General features: G+C 39.0%; 1 protein-coding gene across 2 annotated transcripts in view; it reads left to right on the top strand.

Moving 5' to 3' along the window:
- The window catches only part of CTNNA3 (catenin alpha 3), a 1,717,381-nt gene extending 1,701,800 nt beyond the window's left edge, over positions 1-15,581 (top strand). For both annotated transcript variants that reach the window (XM_049646151.1, XM_049646149.1), the window contains one exon: positions 10,427-15,581. In XM_049646151.1, coding sequence (XP_049502108.1) covers positions 10,427-10,714 — 288 coding nt within the window. In that variant the 3' untranslated portion in view covers positions 10,715-15,581. The remainder of the gene's footprint in view (positions 1-10,426) is intronic.
- Positions 15,582-22,929: the final 7,348 nt, after the last annotated feature.

The raw sequence follows: 22,929 nt of genomic DNA, 5'->3' as shown, positions 1-22,929 counted from the left end.
ACATATCTGAGTCCAGTCGGCCTCTAAGCATCAGTAGGCGAAACTAGAACATAGAACACCCCAGGGGTTGAACATAGGGTTGTATTCCTCTTTAAGGTTATATTTCTTCCGTATAGAGAGGTACCATTCATATCTTCAGGGACTGTATAGATTAGATTGTTGGCATTTGTGAGATGGATCCCAGTGGCCGGGGGTCCAATTAAGACAGAAGTGTTGGTTTTGAGATTTTCAGGAACTTCCCAGGTCAAAGGGATAGGAGTGGCTAAGTAAGCCCTCAGGCTGAGGGGCAAGCACATCCAGTAGGTTTGGGTGTGATTATCTATTTTATGGAGGACTTGTAGAGTAATGTTAGTCCAACGCTGGAGTGGGGAATTGGTAAGCATCTGATTGAGGGCTGAAAACTTCAAACCCTGGTAGGCTGCCATGGGAGTGGTCACCTTTATGGCTTATATTACCTTGTCCTGGGTATCCTTTATAACCTTTTGAAGGGCCCTGTCCTGCATCCCTTCCCCGTCCAAGATCCCCCATTGAGGAAGGTAAGTGTAGCAAGCTTCCCTTTCTGGAGGCTTTGTTGTGACGTGGGTTCCTGACATTTTGGGTTATCTCTACAGTCCAATACTTAGTCCTTGGGGCACCGGGTGACTAACAGAGAGTGGGTGTTTTTCCCTTGTAGCTATCTTTGTGGAAGGAGGTGAAGGCGCTGAACACCCTTGACCCCTTTATTGTTATATAACAGTCCTGGGGGCAAAGTGGATAAGCGGCAGTTGTGAAGGTGAGAGAGGTTATCACAATATACAGGCAATACTTAATAATCCTCCCATCCAGAGGAGGTATGTGAGACACAGCATGCATCTTTTGTCCCATGTCCAGCTTGTTGGTGCAATCTCTATCAGCCAAACAGTAAGAAGTAAGATCAGGGCTATGACACCAGTGAGGGGCAAGGGCTGGCAAAGTTGCATCCAAACCCCTGGGCTCGGTCCACGTGTTGATTTCTCAAGCTTCTGCCATAAGCGGGTTGACTGGATCTGGATCACTTCTCCAGGTTGAGGGTTCCTCTGATTTGGCCTTCTTAGCTCTGGAGTGATGGACCCATGGGGTGATACCTGAAACTGAATCTGCTATTTAGTTGTATGTCTGTAAAGTCTACCTCCAAGTCTTCGAAAGGGGCAGGTTTCTGATAACTGTCAGATCAGGTTTAGTGAAGATATGGTTTGCATATTTAGAGATCCATCCTGTTTTCCAGTTGTTTAAATAATCATATGCCCATGGGGTCTTATTATCCCTATAGTATAACAAGCACAGAAGATTGCCTATATATGAAATACTGTGACAATTTTCTGAAGTTTATCTCAAGTTGTCTAGTTTAGGCAAACAACATTTAAAGGCAATCATAACTAGAATTTAACATCCATAACGGTGCATTGTTGAAACATAGCTGTTCTCTCTAACCCCCCCCCCCCCGCCCCTTTCCAGAGATAGCCAAATTGAAACCAATGCATTTGTAGAACAAATCCAGTCTTAACAAATCTGGCCTAATTATTTACATAAGCTTAGCAAGGATAGCAATTGATCATGAGGATCTTTTAAAGTTTGCTTTGTTGGAACCTTTTATAAGGAATCTCCGGGTTGAACTTTTGGTAGCCTCTCCAGGCCAGAAGCCAAGCCAAATACTTGCCATCAGACAGGCCTGCAATACCTGTAGAATTGGGTGAATTCCTCTTCATGAGGCCCCCGAGATATCCTGAGGTTCCTGCACCTGCCAGGAAGTGACCTTCTTTACTTACCTGGTGAGGCTGCTGGGAACTCTGTAAGCAAGGCACCAGGCCAACATTTCCAAGGGGCTTTATGACTCCATGTTTTATAAAGCCAACCCTAATTCCTTAAATCTGTCTGGTCATATCTGAGTCTATGAATGTCATCCTCAAATATGACATTCCAATCAAAGCCTTGGTAAAATAACCAGTATTTCCAATGGTGATCTGTTATAAGATGAACAGATTCTTGCTGAACTTATGCAAACAATTGTAATTGCCATGAAAGAAAGAATACTCATTGAGAGTTTTGAATTTCAGGGGAATTATGTAGAGAGAAAAGATAAATGCTTTAGTTTACAAATGCATACTTTATGACATTTTTGTATATCATAGATATCTTAAAAGAAAGTTTCCTTAATCTGGAAGAGGAAACATTAGGGAACCAGCAATATTTTCAACAAGAATCACAAAACTATAATCTTCTTCAGTTCATTTAATCCATGTTCCTAATTCTTGTTCAATTTGAATGCAGCTTTTTAGTTCTGGAATTTTTTTACCCATTTTAGTATTAATCTTAAAGATGTCGAATACCTGTATTTATCCCCAAAGTCCTTTTTATAAATCTCCGTGAAGAAGAAACACATTTTGTGAGAGAATAAGAACAGTTATAAATGGCAAAATCTCAGAAATAGACATCGTTAAAGATCTGATGAGAGTTCATTATGATGCAATTGACAAAGAAATTTGGTTATTTCTGTGACACATAACATCTCAAGTAATCAGAATATTAAGTGATGACCTTATATCAAAACGTTAAAATTTTAGGAATTGCATATATTCGGACATTTACAGCATTTACCTGTGCAATACAATCTTAAGTTTTACCATTGTATGACAGAGCTTTTCCAAGTAACTTAACATCCCAAATAAAAGGACCTAATTGGTCAAGAAGACTTCATTTACCATTTAAATCCTGAGAAGTTTGTTAAAACCCCAGAAGTCATAAATGCATCCTAAGTAGGAGTACAGATCATTACAAATCTTACAATTTTATATATTCAACTAAAGTGGCAATAAAAGATCCCAAAGATGAATGTATAGGATTATACAGTTGTTATCCAAACCTAGCTCCTTTAACATTCAGAAGTTTTAACTAAGTAATCAAAGACCTGATAGAGAAGAGACCTAAAACTTTGATTTTCCCAGAGGGTAAACCTTTGTTTGCATTGTCTTATCAAAAGCAGATCAACAGTTCAAGAAACCTTTGTCATTTGAGCAGAGAGAAAAGCAGGATTTCAACCTTATACCAGTGTACTTTTAAAATTCCATTCATCTCAACCTTCTATAGTTTTCTTTTGCTTCTAAATTTTGTCCCAAGGCCATTTCTTTCCAAATAACCAGTCTCATTTAGGACAAAATTACTTTCTTCTACCCTCAACAAAACTGTATTTCCATTCCTTATAACTTTCTTAAATATCTCCTATTTTCCTACATACAGAGTTGCTTTCTTTATTTTCATCGGTCTTGAGTACATTTAGCAGAATTTTAAATCTTAGGAAACCTTAGTCTCCAAGTGAGGACTTAGTAACCAACTGAGAGGTGTTTACATCAGAATTTTCTTAGATGGTAAATTCATGAACCAATTAAGTACAAAGCATGTTTTCCAATAGGTCCAAATAGCCTTAATTTCTCAGCAACAAGAAGTTAAAAACACAAACCTCTGTTCAATAATCAAAGTTTTAGCATTCCATCCCATTTGGAAAGTTTTAGGTTACCAAGGACCTTGAAAGTTATCTTAACAATTACCCATGAAAACTTTGAGACAGACAAAATTAACTATTATTAACAAATTGCAACAGAGATAACATGAGCTTATTTGACCTTTGTTGATAACTTTAAAGACAGGTCCAATAAACTTAAATTAGTTTAACCATCGAATATGTTTCACCTGCATCCACCTAAAAGTCAATCAGTTTTTCCCCATTGTCAGTTTTTCATTTGGGGCACCAGTGGAGATATCTGAAATGGGTGGTCCAAGGGGGGATACACTTTGCTCCTTGACCTGGAAGGTGGGAGGAGGAACCAATGGTGCCCAAGGCACCGAGGATGGTATAGGACCACACCCAAGTTGGTCCAGAAACCTGAGGGGGAGGGGAAGGCGGAAGCAGCAACTGCTTGGGAATGTGCCTTAAAGTCCCTGTCCCGAGGTAGACTAACCACAGTTGGCTCCAATTATAGCTATTAACCTTGGAAATGAGGGAGAATCCCTCACATCTATTAAGCAGAGGAACAGGGAGAGAGAGTCAGTGTCCCCTTTTAGTCTGGTTCTATCTAGGCTAGACCAATAAGGTCCCCTTCTCGAGGTTCCTCCTGGTGTCCGCTGGGTTTTTGGGACTTTCCCTGGTTGGGACATTTATTCTTTTGAATGTACTTTCCCCTTGCAGTAGGTTCATTGACCCCTTGCTAAGGAGGTTCTGGGACTCCCCCCTTGCTGCTGGGCATATTTATGGCCTTCTCAGCTCCCTGTTCTGATCCCCCTGAGAGCCTCTTGATATTAGCGGATGTGGACTGGCATCTGGAAAGTGCCTACACTTGGCCAAGGGCCCAATCTGGCTGCTGGGCCTTGTGCGGGAGGGTTCTCTGGCCTGGGATGGGAGGAGAAATGGGCGGCTGCCCTGGCAGCACCCTGACTGTGGCAGCCAGTGGTGGCAACAGCGGTGGCAGCAGCAAGTCTGCGGGGGGAGGAGTTTCAAGCTCAGGGGAGTGGGGAGGAAGCCTAAATAGTCATAAAGAGGGGAACATTAGGGGAGGGGAGGTGGGTTGCTTCTTTGGCTTCCTGGGTGAGTCTCCAGATAAAGCAGCTAAAACCTTTGCCTGGCTCTTGTGGCTCTGTCCCAACCCCACTTTGCTCCCGTGAGGTGGAGTCACAAAGACAGAGGGACAGGGGCGCCCCCTCCAATGAGGAGACTAGCCAGATGCCCGCCTGGCCATGTCCTGAAGGAACCCAGGCGACGCTCAGCCCCACAGTTCCCAGCCCTGTGACCCACAATCAGAAACCATTCTGATATCGCCACAGACCTAGTGCCATCCATCATGGAATCACAGAAGGGCCCACTCAGACTCCGTGGGGACCCCAAGGGCGCCTGCCTGTGGAGCCAGAGTATCGAACTCGGCAGGCAAGCTAGACAGAGTTGCACATTCACATTCACATACACACCAGAGGTTATTATATTCTCTACCATAGAATCCCTACCTGTGAGACTTCTGAAGTCTCAGGGAGTGATCAGGTCCCCCTTCCACTCTTACGAGTGGGCCTGACTAGATTGGGCCCCAGCATTACTGGGGTCCAGGTCCTCACCTGCCAAGTCTCCTCGAGTCTGGTGGGAACGGCGGAGTGGGGGCTGGCCTGAGGCAACCGAGGGGGAGACTGCCGAAATTCAGGATCACTCATTCTGTCACTGCCTTGCTGTTTTCCCAAACCGGTGGCAACAATGGGCCAGTGCGGCCAGATTTTCCAGTCAGGGAACCAAATTTGTTATGGAACCAGGCTGGAACGCTGGCAGAAAAACCAAGCGGCACTCAGAGACCTTGATGGATTGGAGATTTATTTAACACCGGCGGGCTCAGAGGAGACCATTTCTCCAAAGATCTGAGCCCTGACTGTGAGCAGTAAGGGTAATTTATATTTATCAGCCTCCATATTTGTGTTTGGGGGAGGGGGATTGTTTTCACGCGCACAGCAAACAAAGGAAGAAGAACCTGGAGGAGGGGTCTCTAAGCTAGAGACCAGAGTTTGTTTTAGTCCAATCAGCTATCTTTGGTATACTTTATCCACTTCTCCAACATAACCTTCCACAAAGCAGTTATTAGGTAGTTAATTTTTTAATTTTAGACATTATATTAATGTTAGTGCAATCTTTTCAACTATTCATTATCTGAAAATAAACTCACATTGGAAGTGATATAGTACTGAAAGTCAGAGTGTATAGTGGGTAAGAGCACCAGGTACTTGAACTAGACTGCCTTTGCTCAGATTCCAACCTTACCATTTAATGGCTGTATTGCCTTGAGCAACCTACCAAATCTTCCAGTTCCTTTGTTTCTTCATCCATGCAATGGAGATAATAGGAGTACTTACCTCCTACTGTTGCTGTGAGTTAATTTCTGTCAGTTACTTAGAACCTGGCCAACATCTAGGAAACAAAATTGGAGCCAAACTCCACACATTTGCTTTCAAGTATTGTTTTGTGCAGGTGCGATATCCACCAGGGGTCTTTATGTTTAGGTAAACATTGGGACTCACAAGAATTTCATAGCTTGCACTCGGCACCAGTTTACCCAGAAGGTTATAGGAAAGGAAATAACATATTTTCAGGCAACATCAGGTTTCTCTCCTCACAGGAGTCCCAGTGGCAATAGTTTGCAAGGCGGTTCTCGCAGGGGTTGGGAAACTTATGCTTTCCTCAGATGACAGCCCGGGTGCGAGAGCATGAGATCCACATCAGTGGGAGTGAGGTTCACTTCCTGAGCATCCTCATGTAGAACATGTATCTGATAGAGGTCTTGTATCCAGAATGTGAAGAGTTAGAATAGTATAGTAGAAGACATTCTGGTGTTCTGACATAATGTAGACAAGAAACTTAGAAAAGTAAAAGAAGGAATAACTACCATGTCTTTTCATTTTTCTTGGCTATCAGTATTATAATAGGATTTTGACAACGGTTTGCCAACAGGCATTCCACCTTGACATAGTTTTGGAGGACTTACATCATGGGTATTTAACATAGGCTTTTGTTAAAAAAAAACAAAAAAACCTCCAGATGTTCTGTGTATAGTAGTCACATGGATGAAAAGTTGACATTTTGTGAGGAAAAAGAAAACATCTTTATTGTTGTTGAACTACTCTTTTTCCATAGCAAAGAGTTATAGGCATATCTGAGTAGGACCAGACCTTTTGTCTGAAAACAGTTTTAGAACTGGACGAATATGCACTGTAGCCTAACTGAAGTCACAGACTTACATACCGCAAAGCACAGCAGAGAAACTAAACTAGTTACACTAAGGTTCCTATAAAATGATAATATTGAGTAGGATCCTAGATGGTCATAATTTGGATTGTTTGCAAAATGCATCTTGCAGTTAGGGTAAGAACTAATTTACCAAACCTAATCTCTTTATATTTATTTAGATCTTCAGAAAAAATGAGGCAGAACTTACTAATTTATGTTTGGACATATTGAGAAACTCATTGTAACATTAGTAGACCATGAAGTTCAGTTATTTAAAACCACACCAGTGTTGTAAGAATAAGCACAAATCAGCAGCCCAGGAAAGGTGGCTATCTTTCTATTTACTGTGGTAAGAGAGCAGACTTCCAATTTATCAGAGCTCTTTCATTTCAGTCAGAATCCTCTTTGGAGAGTTATTTAAAACCTTGTCCTCTGTTATGAAAAGGGGGGGATAGAAGACTGCTTTTATATATATATATATATATATATATATATATGCAAATGTTTACATATTTGAATGCAAATGTTTACATATAACCTTAGGAGGTTTAAGGCCTTAAAAGCCATTTTTGTTCTCAGTTGATTCCTTGATCGAGAACACTTCATCAAGATCAGAGAGGAATGTTACCAGATGTTAGGGAAACCAGCTCCTTTGGTAAACAAGTTGCATCGGCCTAGAAGAATGTTCAGTTAGTCGAAGTGATTTGTCATGGAGAGAATTTTGGAACTTGAGTTTCATAGTCTGATTGGTCTACTCTACCAGGCTTTTAGAGTATATTAACATCCTTGTTTTGCACAGGTGCATTTGTGAAATTCAGAAAACTTTGTTCCATAAGTTGAACACAGAGACCCCAAAGTGAGGCATTGCCTGACTCAAATTTGCCTGTGTTTTCACAAAGAAGGTTCTATTGAGTACTTCCCTGGAAGGATTTTTCATCAAAGTGGATCTGGATGAAAAGACATAAAAAGGTTTTGCAGACAGGAAATTGTGCAGTTACTCTCTATGAGTAGGCCTGAGCCACTGCTTGGCCTCAAACAAAATTTCCTACCATTTGTTAGGCTTGTCTGTGCCTCTTGCTTGTGTAGCCAGTGATTTGGCTAATAGCAGAATGATGCATAGCACACATAGTTTTCTGAGACTTCAAAATCCTTATAAAATGCCTTACAAGCTTTCATTATGAAATAACAGTATTCTTGTAGCAATTGTACTAATCTGTCTGCAAAACTAGTCTTCATGCTCTCCTAGGGGGATAATTTGTCCTACAGTTTTTCTGAGTCACCCAGAGGAGAAGTTTTACAACAGCCATTTAGGATTTGAAAATAAAAGGCTTTGTCAGAGGCCAGCATTGGAGATCACAATGGCACAGACAGCACTTTGCTCATTCAATGAGGAAAGAAGACAAGCCCATTTCTCCATTTTAAGGCATGGATTGAACTTAAACATCCTCTCTAGGCTACTGGTTAATATATATCACTTGTGTGGAAAATCAAAAGGAAATGAAATAAATACAATCTATACATGACAAGATTACAAAGTCAAAAGGAGAAGAGGGTAGAAAAGCCAAAGCCACTGGTGAAATCCTAAATGATAGCAGGTCTCTAGAGCCTTCTGCCATGGAAGACTTTAGGGTAGTGCAGAGCCCTTGGAGTAAACCAAATATTAATGTTTGAGAGAGAATACTACCGACTATCCTCAATACTAGTCATGTTAATTCATCATTTAGAAAAAAACTTTCTTCTTCCTATGGTGAGATTGGAAATTATTTTCAGGATCTAACTGGCTCCCCAAAGTTTTTAATAAAAATTGCTAATTATTGAAGGACATATTTTAGCCTACAATCCATTCATAGAGGAACACTAGTAATGAAGGGTGGTATTCTATTCAAAATCTAGTGGCTTTTATTTTTTTAAGTTGTGTGCAGATTCTTCTGAAATAGATGTGAGTGCTTCATGAGATCCTGTTTAATGTTTGCAAAGCATTTGTCATTCCTGCCACATGTACAGATTTTACATTTCTGGCTTCAATAAGTGAAATGACTTAAAGATGTGTAGTTGCCAAGTACTACTGCCTTTCAAATTACATATTTGGTGTTACCTTTTCAAGGATCTCAGGCTTGGCATACAATGGAGCTAATTAAATTTTCTTCCTAGGAAACAGCCAGCTAGACCACTGCCCCAGTCACATAACCTCAGCTTACTACTTTCCTTCACTCATTTATTCTGTGTGTGAGATGAGACTCCTCAAGCTGCAAAGGTAGAATACTCAAGCCATGCAACTGCTGATGGATTTTAGCAACCACAGAGCTGGTGTTTGAGTCTCAGCCCTGACAGCACACATCACAGAGAGGTGACAGTGGAGGCACATCTTCTTGGATGAGTTGGCTGTGGATGACAATCTGCCAAACTGAAATAATGGAAGAGGCATTAGTTGTATAAAAATGAACCAACTTGGCTTAGCTCTAAGGTGTTTTGCAGGATTCTAGGGCTATCACTCCATTTACCCCTGAGATTATGTTTGTGAACATAAAATTAAAAAACATAACAATTAAAAACAAAACCGTGTGGGGAAAAATTTGTTTTAGTAATTTCATTAATGCATCTTTTCAATTAAACAATTTTCTCAATCTTCATAAGAAACAAAGGAAATGGGGCACCTGGGTGGCTCAGTTAGTAAAATGCCTGACTCTTGATTTTGACTCAGGTCATGATCACACAATTTGTGAGTTCAAGCCCCGTGTTGGGCTCTGTGCTGGTGGTGAGGAGCATGCTTGGGATTCTCTCTCTCCATCCCTCTCTGGTCCTCCCCTGCTCCCCCCCCCCTCTCTAAGTAAACAAATAAATAGAAAGAAACAAGGAAATGTATTCAACAGCAATCAGCTATCTGGAAATCACTATATTAGGTTCTTGGCACATATTATTTAACTTTAATAAGCATTTTTTCTTCTATTATTAAATATCTGAGAAAACTAGGATGGAAATGGTTAAATGATTTGCCCAAGTTCTAAGGCAGACCTGGAATTTAAACCCAACTTTATTTGACTGAAAAGCCTTGGCTTTATCTACTTTAACACACTGCATGATAGGTTTACAGGTTCTGTGTTTAAAAAAGAGACATTTTTAGGTAGAATTATTTGGGAAATATTCATGAAAGTGAATGGTATACATGCACATGTACACCTGTATGTGTGTATGATATTTACCTTAAACTGTAAATTCCCTAAAAGGAAGAATTTTCAGTTGTTGTTCTCAGAAAGTTACTTATCCGTAATATAGCTTTTATTGTGGATAGTCATCTTCTATAGAAAGGGCTCAGAATTACCCCTGGAAATAAGGAGATCCATTACAAAGAAAGCAGCGGCCATTTGGATCTTACAATATTATATAGAAGTTATAGAATCCATCTCATTGACACCAAGAGATGGAAATTAATCTCTTTAAAATATCATTTTAGGAGATAGAATATGAATATATTTATGCATCAGATAAATACATAAATGATAAATAAGTATATAGATTAATGTAGATAATTTACATAGATACACAAAATAGGGATTTATTTATTTCTGGGGTAAAAACAAAATGGAGTATTCCTGTCCATAACATTAAATCTCTTTAAATTCCTGATTGCACTCTTGAATAATAGCTCTTTTCTTCCCCCTGCAGTTGGACAGCGTCACCTCCCTGATCCAAGCGGCCAAAAATTTAATGAATGCTGTAGTGCAAACAGTGAAAATGTCTTACATTGCCTCAACCAAGATCATCCGAATTCAGAGTCCTACTGGGCCTCGGCACCCAGTTGTGATGTGGAGAATGAAGGCTCCTGCAAAAAAGCCCTTGATTAAAAGAGAGAAGCCAGAGGAAACTTGTGCAGCTGTCAGACGAGGCTCAGCAAAGAAAAAAATCCACCCAGTGCAAGTCATGAGTGAATTTAGAGGAAGACATGTCTACTGAAACCACTCTTCTACTCTGGTGTCCATATTACAAAGTCCTGGCTAAACACACTGCTTTACTTTTACACTTGATTAGTTCTGTAAGTTCACTAACTTTTAGAATTTAATGCACAGATAGTGTAAAACATTGGAAGCAACATATATTTGGGATCATGTCATTGTCATCTCTGTATGGCCAGCACCTAATAAGTAATCAATATATGCTTGTTAAATGAATGAACCCTTTAGGTGTCATTTAACCTTTCCTACTGTAGACAGTATCTTACACTTATTACCGAATGAACATAGGAGACTCTAGGGAGTCCTGTTCATCTGTAACAACTTAAGTACACTCACCTTATCATTTTGAATTAGAGCTTTGACAGGAGCTCTTGACTTGGTTTTCAATGAAAGCAAAAGACTTCATAAAATGCTTTCCCATTTGATCTCCATATTTTCTTTATCTGACCCAATCTGACAGACATCTGTGAATCTCTGTGATTCACCTGTATCTAATGTCAATTGATTAGGGTAACCTCAGAAACTAATCAAGCTCAGCAGTCAAGTTCAGCCTTGATTATTAATGAAGTATTTTTTTTTAACATTATAAAGATTACAGTGAATTTTGATGCCACAAGTGTACCTTTTAAGCTTCCATGGTGTTCAGAAGTTCTGCACATTGAGTATTAGATTTAAATGGGTCCTCCACAATAGTATATGGCAGAAGAGTTATCACTCGTTGGGGAAATGAGACACCTATCTATATTCCTGAGTGAGTCATGATAACAGAAGTAGAAGGAGTTCTGCCTGACTCTAAAAATCCATTTGTATTAGCTTGCAATTGTAATTAAAAGGAAAAGGCCACTTTGAAAAACATTTTGGCATCGAGTAAAATATAACTGCATCAAGTATATCATTGAACTATAAAGTAGAGTTAATGGCAAAGAAGCTGGAGTGATTTTGATAACATGATTTAAAATAAAAGTCGTTGAGGTCATTTTATGACTTCAATCGCTGTACTTATCCTTAGTTAAGTTCATGAAGGACTTCATAATAGTCTTAGAGTCCAGTGCATTGCCCCCTCCCTCTATCCTCCCTTCCCTCTTTGCAGAAGTTAAGTTTCACTTTTCTCACACATAGAATTCTCCTTCACAACATTATAAACATGTATTCCCTATTCTATTTTATCAAAATTATACTGTAATTTTAACTTCACTTTGTACATACTGCCATTAATGAGTTGTTTCAACAATTATCTTAATTTGATGAAGTAAAATTCAAACATGCAACATCAGTTGATGCCAGAAGGACCAGTTTGGATAAAAGAATGTGTGAAACATAAGAATGCACAAAGCCGAGAGTATCATGTGTGTGTTACCTTTGGCAAAATGGTATGGGAAAAGGATTTATTTCATAGATAATTATCAATTATATGGAAAGTGTTCACTTTTTATTGTAATGAATTATTTTATTCTTCCAAATTGCTGAGTTGCCTTGGCTCAGCATATAAACATCCTAGGAGGTGAAAGCCATAGGTCCTTCCTGCCTTGCACTCTGCACTGGCCCACAATAATTATTCCAGACAGAGTCCACTCCATAAAAAAGAAAGCAATGCAAAAAGGAATTAGGGAATCCAGATAATTCTATTTTCCAGGACCATCTAGATAAGAAGGCAAAAAAGGGAGTTCCTTTCGTTGAAATGCTACCATTGCTTTCTGTTCTAAGGTTAGATATTACAAGAGTGACATCTATGACCGTTGTTATCTTAGATAAAAGGGTGAGTTTATAATTTAGTTGAGAAAATAGATTTTTTTTAAACACCAAACAACTAGCTCAAAATCATAAGTCTCATTTAGAAAATCTAATGTCTGTTTGATCCTATGTCAGCTTTCCGCAGTTGGAGTTTAGAATGCAGTATTGATGCCAAAAGAACAGAAATAACTGGAAATTATACAATTACCAAATAACCTCTACGTCTTGAAAAAAATGACATTTTATCCCACATGAGGTGTGAACTGGCCTCTCCTTCAAAGTAGATTGATTTCCAGCTTAGCTCAAAGCAAATTGCAATTATACAAAACTTAATTTAAAAAAATAACTTGGAGAATGCCCCAGGAGTAAAGTCCACTGTAGCACTCAAAGGTGTAATAAGAAAGAGATGCATAGAGGTGAGAAAGACATCTGTCCAGCTGAGTGAATTCCCGTAGTAGGCAACATTTTGAGACTTAGTTGGACTCAAAACCACTAATAAGTGCTTATACACAAGAACGACTAGCAGCAAATGCATTAACAAAACTTTGTACTATAAAGCATAGTTAAATGAAATTTATCAGGAAATAAGAATGTACATATGTGTTTATATTTAAGCTCTTCTGCAGGGAAATGGTAGAAATTTCTTAACGAGAGTGTTGGGTTGGTGGCCCATCCATGCACCTTTTAAAATTGCATCACAGATTTTGGTGCTTCTTCCAATGATACATTTGCTTTAACCTGCTAATCAAAACTCAAACTCACCTTTTTCTTTTAGTGAAATTGATTTATGCTAATTTATGTAGGAAAAAAAATCCTTGAGAGGGAGGAGGGGGTTTATACCACCTACAAGGATAGTTCCATTTTACTTAGTTGCCAGCATCATAGTCAAACATCAGACTAGAATCATAATGATAACTTAAAAAATACCCATGAAATCATAATACACCAAATATTCTTTTAATTAGAAACACGGGAAGGTTTTTATCAAGCAGGAAGAATGACAAATATAAATGTCTCCATTTTATTTATCACAAGTGGAAATAATTAGATTAAAATATGTGTTCCTAATGGAGTTTCTGGGTACAACTCAATGAAGGAGTCAGGAGAAGAATTCAAACCCTGAATTGCTAAGGTAATTTGTTAATGATCTACTTTCTGTTTGTCTTAGAACATGAGTGAAAACAATGAATATTAAAAAATATAATATGCTTAATTATGACTTCTGGCCTTCACATACCTCTTAACTTATCAATATCAGTATAACATATGTTCCCCATAAAATGCCTTCTGTGTAAGGGCTAAGGACTCCATAGCTACATAGAAAGGCTTTTTCAGTCTGGCATTCACTTACCAGCTTCAAAGGAGAACAGTTTCCAAGTCATAATACAGGAAGATAAAATCACGGACATGTAGATAAGTGCCCAATTTGAGCCTCAAACGCAATAATTAGTGCTCCTCACATTCAGTAATGAGTGGTTGAAAAGACACTACCAGAAGTATTTTTAGTGACTTTCTACACCTTGACTTTCAGTGTGGTCTTTTCACCATCCATCCCTGGGCTAGGGATCCTCCCATTAACTGCTGATGGTTCTCTCCCAGACTGATACAGTCAGGGATGTTCATCCCAGCCAATTATGCCCAGTTAACATCCATTCCTCTTGGTCCATGCCCCCAAAATATCCCACTCTCATTTCTCATCTCCTTAGGTGTCTATCCCACATATAAATTGGTCAATATATTCTATAGCGTTAAAATTATAAATTTTAATTCCCAGCAGCTTCCTTCCTTACTTCCTTATTTTTTCTTTTCTTTTTTTATCTTGTTTCTATTCCAGAAAACATTCTTACCCTTTTTGGTATCAAATGCACACTTCCTGATAGGGATAGAGGTTCCCATGGATACAGGTTTCTGTATAGAGATAGAATGAATGGAATGAAGGAATGAGATCTGAGATTTTCCTGATGATATTTACCATTCTCCAGTGAATTCTTTGCAGCATTGCTATCCTGTTTCAGTATCATTGTAAGTAATTCTCTAGGTCAGCAAAATACGCACCAGAATACCAAGTTGAATGAAATCTGTACTTTGTTTTGTCAGCCTGTCTTTTGTCAAGACAGCCTGCCTATTGCATATTCGCCATTTTTCTGTTGGGATAGTCAGAAATATTTCCCTTTGACTTGATCAGAAAGTTTAGGGTCATCTAATTAAAAGGTTGTGAGTGCATATTATTTCAAAAATCCTTTTAAGTACACTGGGAAAATTTCTGCAACCTGAGAAATCTATATTTATATTTCATTTTCATTTAAATATCACATATCAGGAAAGAACACTTACAGAAAAAAAACGCTGTAGCATTTTTTGTCATAATTCTCTTTCCATATTGTTATGATATCTTTAATATCAGTATTTTGCATGTTACTATAACAAAAGCCAGGCTTAATGGCAGAAACATCTACATATAAAGTTTTAATTTTGATGTCTTGGGTCTATTAGGAAAGAAAATATAGATGTTACTAAAACTAAAGATGTCTTAATCAAAGCTATAACACTATCCTAAATATCTACAAGAGAGAAAAGAAGACATTTAAAATTTTATATACACTTGTTGCCATTTTTAGCCAATTCACAGGAACAAAACAATTTTCTATTAGAACAAAAGAAACAGTAGTTTACAACAGTCATCATTTTACATGTGAACTTTTCCCCCTACCAGGATAGATAGGATCTATTCCTGAACACTTCAAAAGAAGATAATTAATACTATTTGAGAGAACCATTTCCAAATGGAACCCAACCTTGCCAGAATCCTGTTTATGGGCAATAGATAGTTTGTAGGGCTGACCTTTATGTAGATCCTAGGACAAGATATTTCATGGCTGCAGGCTGGCTTATGGCATCCAAAAGTCCCCATTGGCTTTATGGGAACAAATCACAAAGACTACCTTTCAACATGAGTTTGACAAGAAAAAGCAATATATACAGAGCAGTTCTAAAGGGATGTGGGTAAGAAAGTGACAGAGATGGCAGAGGAGGATATAAGAAAAGTAGTTGCAGAAGCAGATAACTTATAGCCAAACAGAGGAAGAGGTTTTGGTTCTACACAGATTGGGGAGCTTCCTCTTGAGGAATATTTTAAAGATAGAATAAGTGTACTTATCTTTGGTGGTTTGGGTGAAGTCATGTTGGAGGAAGGAGGATGAGCTATATAAATTTTGAGGATGATTTGATGATATTGTTTGTAAGATGAGAAATGGAAATTCTAGCTGCTGATGGGTGAAATTCTTCCCAATATCAGAGCTCATCAGGATAATCACACGTTAATGTATTTAACAAATATTTGTTGAGTAACAATGATCTCTCCCAGGCACTTCTCCAGGTTCTTAGAATACATGAGGTAAAAAAAAAAAAACAAAAACAAAAACAAAATAACACAAACAGTGGTCTTTACCCCATGTGGCCACTTAGTGCTAAATGCTATTACCTTATTTAACTCTCTCAATAGTCCTGTGGGATAAACATTGTTAGCTCCATTCCATAGATGAGGAAACTGAAGCTTAAGTAGGCTCAAAATCTAGCTCAAAAATTCATCGACTTTACAGTTTTGTTTGTTGCACTCTAGAGTCTGAACTTTAGCCATTATACCATCCAGACTTCCTGAAAAAAGAAATGAGATTTGCTCAGTTTAAAATGAAATACATATTTCAAATGCTGGCTCCTTCCTATGTAACAGCAAAAAGATAGAAACTTAAAAAAATGATTAGCAATCCATAACTAGACCATTTAAAACTGATAAAAGAAGTAATTAGGTGCATATTCTCACCTCTAATAATCTCAATTAGAATATCAGATATATAAGTAATGGATATTTCATCTATATATCTGGAACAGGATGAAAATGCTTGACAAATTACTTTTACTATTATAGAGGAGACATCTTCAGTGGAAATGCCTGTTCCAACCCATCTTCAGCATGGGTTGTTGCTGAAAACATTTGTTGGCACCACATCTTTCCTATTTCATTGCTAATGTGTGTCTGTGTGTTTAAAGTTATGGGTCCCAAGGTACTGTTGGCCAAGGATTATTGGAATAAGATATAGTTTCTTTGTATTCCCAAGAGACCCAAACTAGAGCAAATGTATGTTTCCTTCTTTATGGAGGTCACAAATGTATGGGGTATATGCCTGTCTTCAGGTGTGTATAGTCCTTGAACTCTACATCATCCTTCTTCCTATAGCTAACTAAAGGCTTGAGTCCTCTTTTTGCTCATGTTGCTGGATAGTCATCCCTATCACAGGCCTGGGGGAATTTAATGATTTTCTGATCTTTCTTAAAATGGATTCACAGATATTTCCTCAGACTGAGAATGTGTTTACTTGGGGTCTTCACTTTTGGGTACCTGGCAGTCATGATGATTTCTGTCCCCAATGTAGGAAAACGAAGCTCTTGAGAAGGAATTTCTCTTTGAAAAAAGCTCAGATTTCTAACAATCCTCTCCATAAATCTCTTCAAAAAGAGATTTAATTTTTTTTTTTTGTAAAAGCTATTAGCATTAGTCCTTGTGTTTTCCTTTCAAATGAGATATCATCTACTTCTAAAGTTTTCTTTCCTTTGCATTTTCAAGACGAATGCTTATTTTTAATTCTGTTTATTTGAACTTGGAGGTATGCAGCCCCCTTTGATAATTAAATCACGTATTACACAATCCCAAGCCAACTGCTGTCAGTCACATCATTTTGCCATCTTTGTGAATTAGGTTCAGATAAACTCTGGTATTCACCAAGAGTCTTAGACAGGTTTTCTTGGCCTAGACTTCTAACATCAAATTTAGACTGGAATGTTTATTGATAAAGCAAAGGAGCAAGTCGGAGATGGTGCATGCTCTCAGTTAAACAGGACTTCCCTTCTTCCTGACACTTTAAACATAAAGTTGATTTCAAAAACACTATAGAGATAGTGTTCCATTTTGCCAAAACTCACGCCATTATGGCTCTGTGTTTTTCTGTGTTGGTATACAATGTGTCCATGTGGATGTAAATATGAGAATTTTAGCAACTTTCTTGCAGGGTTAAGCTGTCCTTCTTACTAGTTTTGAAATTTTTCTTTGTGTGGTACAATCCTTCCAAAGAAAAGGTCATTGGACCTAAGTGATAGCAGTCCCTGAAAACAGAGGTAGGCATATGTTATTCCCCATTTAGTACCTAATAGTTGGGACTTAAAGTCTTAATTTTTTCTTGGGTAAGTTGGTGATTAAATATGAACTAAAACTTCATGAAAGAATTCCATTTTGATTATGTTTTAGTTCTATCGTGACTTGGCAAAAGAAAAAAAAAAAGAATCTGTTACTTTACCTTATGTACTTTTACAAGCAACAACTTTAACAGTTTAAACTTAGTGACATTTCTGAAGGTGATATGTGCGGTATAATTCAGGATGAAGGGCAGATTTAGACAAAGATAGCCTGAAGTGAAATAAAAGTAAGCAAAAATAATAGTCATGTTTATTGCAGCAGTATCTTGAGAGCTTATGTTTAGTGGCATTTGAGCTATTTCAAACCACCTTGCTTGTACAGCTTACCCTGCTGTTCAGAAGGCAGAGTGAGGTCAAGTGAACCACTCGCTATAATAATGGCCGATTCAAGGCAGTTTTATGGTTTGGATATAGATAAACTTTGGCAAAAGCACTTGTGGCTCTTTCAGACCCATATTTATCCTAAAAGTCAATTTTACCAATCACTAAAAATGAGTTATTTATCCAAGAATAGAAAAAGCTCTTCAATCGTCTCATGACATTGACATAGAATCCCAAATACTCCATGTTTGAGATTCTGCATGCCTTTTGTGCTTAATTGAACCAATGAAAATTTTCTTTCATTTTGTCCTCCAAGAGTGAATTATTTCACAAGTGTAACCTGGGTTTGTTTTGAAGTTATGTAGTATTATTTGAAACAATGTTTTAATTTCAACTGATATCACTCTGTAGTTTATTCATAACTTGCTCAACTGATAATTAAACTATGTTAAAGCAACGAAAATTTGTTATGCATTTGGCATTCATCTTTGGTGGTATGTAGTTTAGATGGGGCAAAAAAAATGAATAAATAAGAGGTTAATATCTAACCATGTGCTTCTAGGTATGACCTTCATTCCTACTTGCCTTCAGTTACACATGTTACAGTTCAGGGAGAGTACCTTTGCAAACTACTGCATATACAAAAGTAACATGCATCCTATCTGGTAGCATTAAGTTCTTGGTTTAAGTGGGCATTTTTTGCTCAATGTGGAAATTTGCCTTTTAACCCTAATAGGTTTATGTAGTTGAAGAATTGTTCTGTAGATTAGAATTTTATGAAAATGACCAATAATTTTTTTGAGAATGTGTGAACACACACTCATGGTCGGCATAGACCACCATTGGCTCCACCAATGTTTCTGTATCTGAATATTGGTGGGTTCTGTACATCCATTCTTTTGGCTTCCTCATCTCCACACTGGTAATAATCCACTTTCAGTGCGAATCCTTATAGGGATAGTCTTTGATACTTTTCCAGGACTTACACATTGCTTTGTCTGTTCTGGGACATCATTTCCTTCCTTCATGGCCCTACTGCTTCAGAATGCTTATTGCTAAGCCTCAGTCTGTTTTTATACTTTCTCAAAATGCAGTCTCCAAGTCTTTATCACTTAGTTTCCCTCATTCAGTTGTGCCAGACGCTGGCCTCCTCTTTGTTAATGAAAATGCCAGTATGAGGTTGCCTTTCTGGGTCAGTCCCTCCTGGGCCCCAGGAGCCCATATTTGCTCTGACAGCAGCATTCTCTCCACCTTGATTTGTTTGTCATGCTCACTGTGGGGGTGGAAGTGGAACTAAAAGCCCTCTTGGCAAGAAGAGTCTGTACCTGCCTGGAGGCTGAGCTGATGTCCTGACATTTCCTGGGCAACACCATTAAACATTTCATCCAGGAGCAGTAACTCAGAGATTTAACTTCCAGTCATCGCACAACTAATATCCTGTGGCTTGTAAGGGAAAAGCTACTGTTGTCCTTCATTGTCAAGGAACTCTGACTTCCTCTCCTGTCTGAATCCCTTTTGGAGCGGGCGGGGCGGGGGTGGGGCGGGTGGGAGTGGAGGAGTGATTCCTCTGAGAAAGGAGTTCTCATGGAGGCAACAGGAGTACCAAACTCGAGGGAGATGGCAAGGGGAGGGTCTGGGTAGAGTGGATCACTCTTGGATTTATATCAGATTGCCCTTTGTCCCTGCAGATTCCAACGGAGCCTGGAGATCTGTATCTGCTACTCTGAGCTCCACAGAGAGGTGAATGAAACCCCTTTCCTCTGGCCATCTTTCTTGCCTGCTCATTATTCCTTCTAGTTTTTGTTGGGGACAGATATTAGGTGTGCAGGTAAATTCTTCTGGTCACCCTTTATAACGGCAAAAAAGACAAATCCCAACGGACAAAAGTGGGTTGTCTTCCTGAATACAGACCTAAAAAATCTCACTTGGTGATGTGCCCTCTGTAGGCATTGATTCGGAGCAGGCATGAGCAAAGAACCAACAAAGGGTTGTTGTTTCTGTTTCTTCGGCTTCGGAGGAAACCTGTGTGATAGTGCTGGGGATCCACAGCTGGGTTCTGGGATGTCTCCATCTGTCCATCAAATACTCATAGCATCCCCTATCCACTGAGCTAATCCATTATGTCCCCCCTAACTCTGAGGTTTATTGCTCTGGCCCTAATGCTGTACCAGAGAAATGTTTGAGTTCCTTAGGTCTATTATTCTGTAAAATCTTCGGAGCAATGAACATACCATGTTTACTTTTGTATCTCCAACCCTAGCGCACTGATTGACATGGGAATAGCCCAACTGATATTTTTAGAAGGAATGAGAAAATTCGTCAGAGTTTATTTCAAATGAATAAATGCAGAAATCCACTCATCCGTGATTCAGGTCCTCTCTGAACTATCTCATCTGAAATTCCGGGAGTTTAATTCTCAATATCTCCTCACAGAGACCGTAATGAGTGTCAGGGACAGGATTGGAAAACTCCCGATTCTCCTGGCCACTCTTCCAAAACCATCGTCCCTGCTTTAGATAAAGGAAAGACACTGATGAGATAAAGCCAGCGGATGCTTTTCACTTGTTTGTTTATTAAGCAGTCAAAAACATTTCTTGACGAACTGTCATATGCAAAGGTGTTATCGGTGATAGAAAAAAAAACATGAATGTTTTAGAATCAAGATTTGGGGATCTTCAAGTTAATTAAAGTAAATAGCAGAGGAGGAAAGGAAATAAAATTGCAGCTCTTGACAATCCCACACAAGGTGCAATAAAGCACATAGGTTTCAGTGTTAGAGTAGGAGGGGGCTTTGTAGAGGTTCTAATAGAAGAGTAGGGTTTATCAGGTTGGAGAAAGACAATGTTCCAGGGAGACAGACATGAGCCAAGTCCCGAAGGTAGGAATGAGTATGCCACATGCAGGGCTCAACTGACTAAAACAAAGTGAACTGAATAGCTACCAGTAGGATGGAACTCAGACAGACAAGAGTGGGTTAGATGATAGAGGTTCTCATGTCAGGCAAAGGTGCTAAGGCTAAGTGATTAATTGAAATCAGTTGCAATAGTTCTGTGTATGCTAAAAACAAATGCCTGGGTGAAATTACAGGTTTAGGAATTTTGAAACTATTTTTGAAATAAACGATAAAGCAGCAAACACAAGGTATCGTATTAGGTTCCTCATAAAGGGGATACATTTGCATTCAGCTATTTAATATATGCATTTCTTTTAACAAAGTATAGTTTATTTTACTCCATAGGCAATTCCACATTTTCCTGTCAAATGGTGGTGGTCAAGTGGGTGGCACCATGTTTATCCCATGGCTTCACATGCCCTCTGAGATCTGGTGGGATGGCTGTATCTGATTTGAGGAATGTAGGAAGAGCCCCAATACGTGACTGTCACTGGGTGGCAAGATGACACCACGGTCAGGAGCATGGGTTCTGTCGTCACCCTGCCTGGTTTGCATCCTGGCTCTGTCACTTTTAGCACCTGTCTTGCTGACCAAGTTGCTTAACCTCTCATTATCTCATAATTCTCATTTGTAAAACAGAGATGACATTTCAGAGTTCAGTTAACAAACTAAGGATGTGTTTTGTACTTAGATTTAATGAAAATGAAGTAAGATAGAACCGAGTTCGCCGGGTACAGTGGGACGGGAAGAGTGTCTTGAGCAGAGTTAATAGCCTGTGCAGGGCAACTGTGGGCCAGGGAACCCAGCACACCATACTCTGAAAGTAAGCTGGTGGAGAATATGACAGTAGGCCTGGCAAGAGAGGAAGGCAGAGAAGTAGCCAGGTATCAGGTGGCCATGGTAGAGAAGACGATTCTAAGTACGATTCCTGCCCTCATAATTCCCCCAAAGGCAAGCAAGGCAAGGGGCAGATCTTTGCCTCTGTCTCCTCAAGGCAGCTCAGCCACTGCTCGGAGTCCTTCCTCCACCCCAGGCCTCTCTGCCCTCGTGCCAGCCTGATATATTCTTCTCCCGAGAGGGAAACAAAGTCCTTAAGTTCCATATTTATGAATGAATAAAGTACATGGGCTTTCTGCTACTCATTTTGTGGAATGTGGCAGAAATATTTCAAACCAAATGGGAGGCACAATTCTTACCTACAAGGTGTCTGTGTGAGATGGATGCTCACAGCCTCTGCTTTGGAGACTCCTTTTTCTGTTCAAGCCTCTGTCCTGTCTATACCAGCTCCTCTGCTGATTCCTGCACAAGGGCTGTCTATCTCTCACAGCTGGGCTAGGAACGTGATTTCCAGTTCCTTTGTGGAAAGAATGTACAAGGATTAATTGCAATTTTGCACACAAAATATTTAGCACAGTGCCTCATCCATAGTAACTGAGCATTGAAAAACAGCATGATTGTCAAATTTGTAATATATGTTATATTATATGTGGAATGTGTGTGTACGTGTCTGTGTGTATCTGCCATACACCTACTTCATCCTCTTCAACTTTGCTAAGATCTCTTCTTGCTTGGGGTCTAGTTGTATGTCCCTCAGCCGGGCCCCCAGAGTTATTGTGATCAGTATCCCTTTGCATCTAATCAAGTACTGTGTAATCGAAACCCCTCTAAAATGGAATCCAAGTTGTGGCGATCTTTGATGAAAACCTGATGATCAAAGTGATTTTTGTTATCAGTAAGTAGCTAATATCTCACTCCTCTGTTTCCTCCACTGCTAAACTGTCTTCTTTTCACATTCACTTGAAAGAGATGCAATAACAGGTAGCATTGTTATCATCATCATCGTCATCGTCATCATCACCATTGTTGTCCCTACACCAAGCATTACCGAATAGTTCTTCCACACCAGGCATTGTGCTGCATGTTTTATTTTATTTTATTATTATTTTTTAAATTTTTTAATGTTTATTTATTTTTGAGAGAGAGAGATAGAGACAGAGACAGAGACAGAGACAGAGTGTAAGACG

Source organism: Panthera uncia, chromosome D2, assembly GCF_023721935.1.
Source record: "Panthera uncia isolate 11264 chromosome D2, Puncia_PCG_1.0, whole genome shotgun sequence".
Taxonomy (NCBI): domain Eukaryota; kingdom Metazoa; phylum Chordata; class Mammalia; order Carnivora; family Felidae; genus Panthera; species Panthera uncia.
The sequence above is the reverse complement of the archived record's forward strand: the minus strand, read 5'-3'. Positions and strand labels throughout refer to the sequence as shown.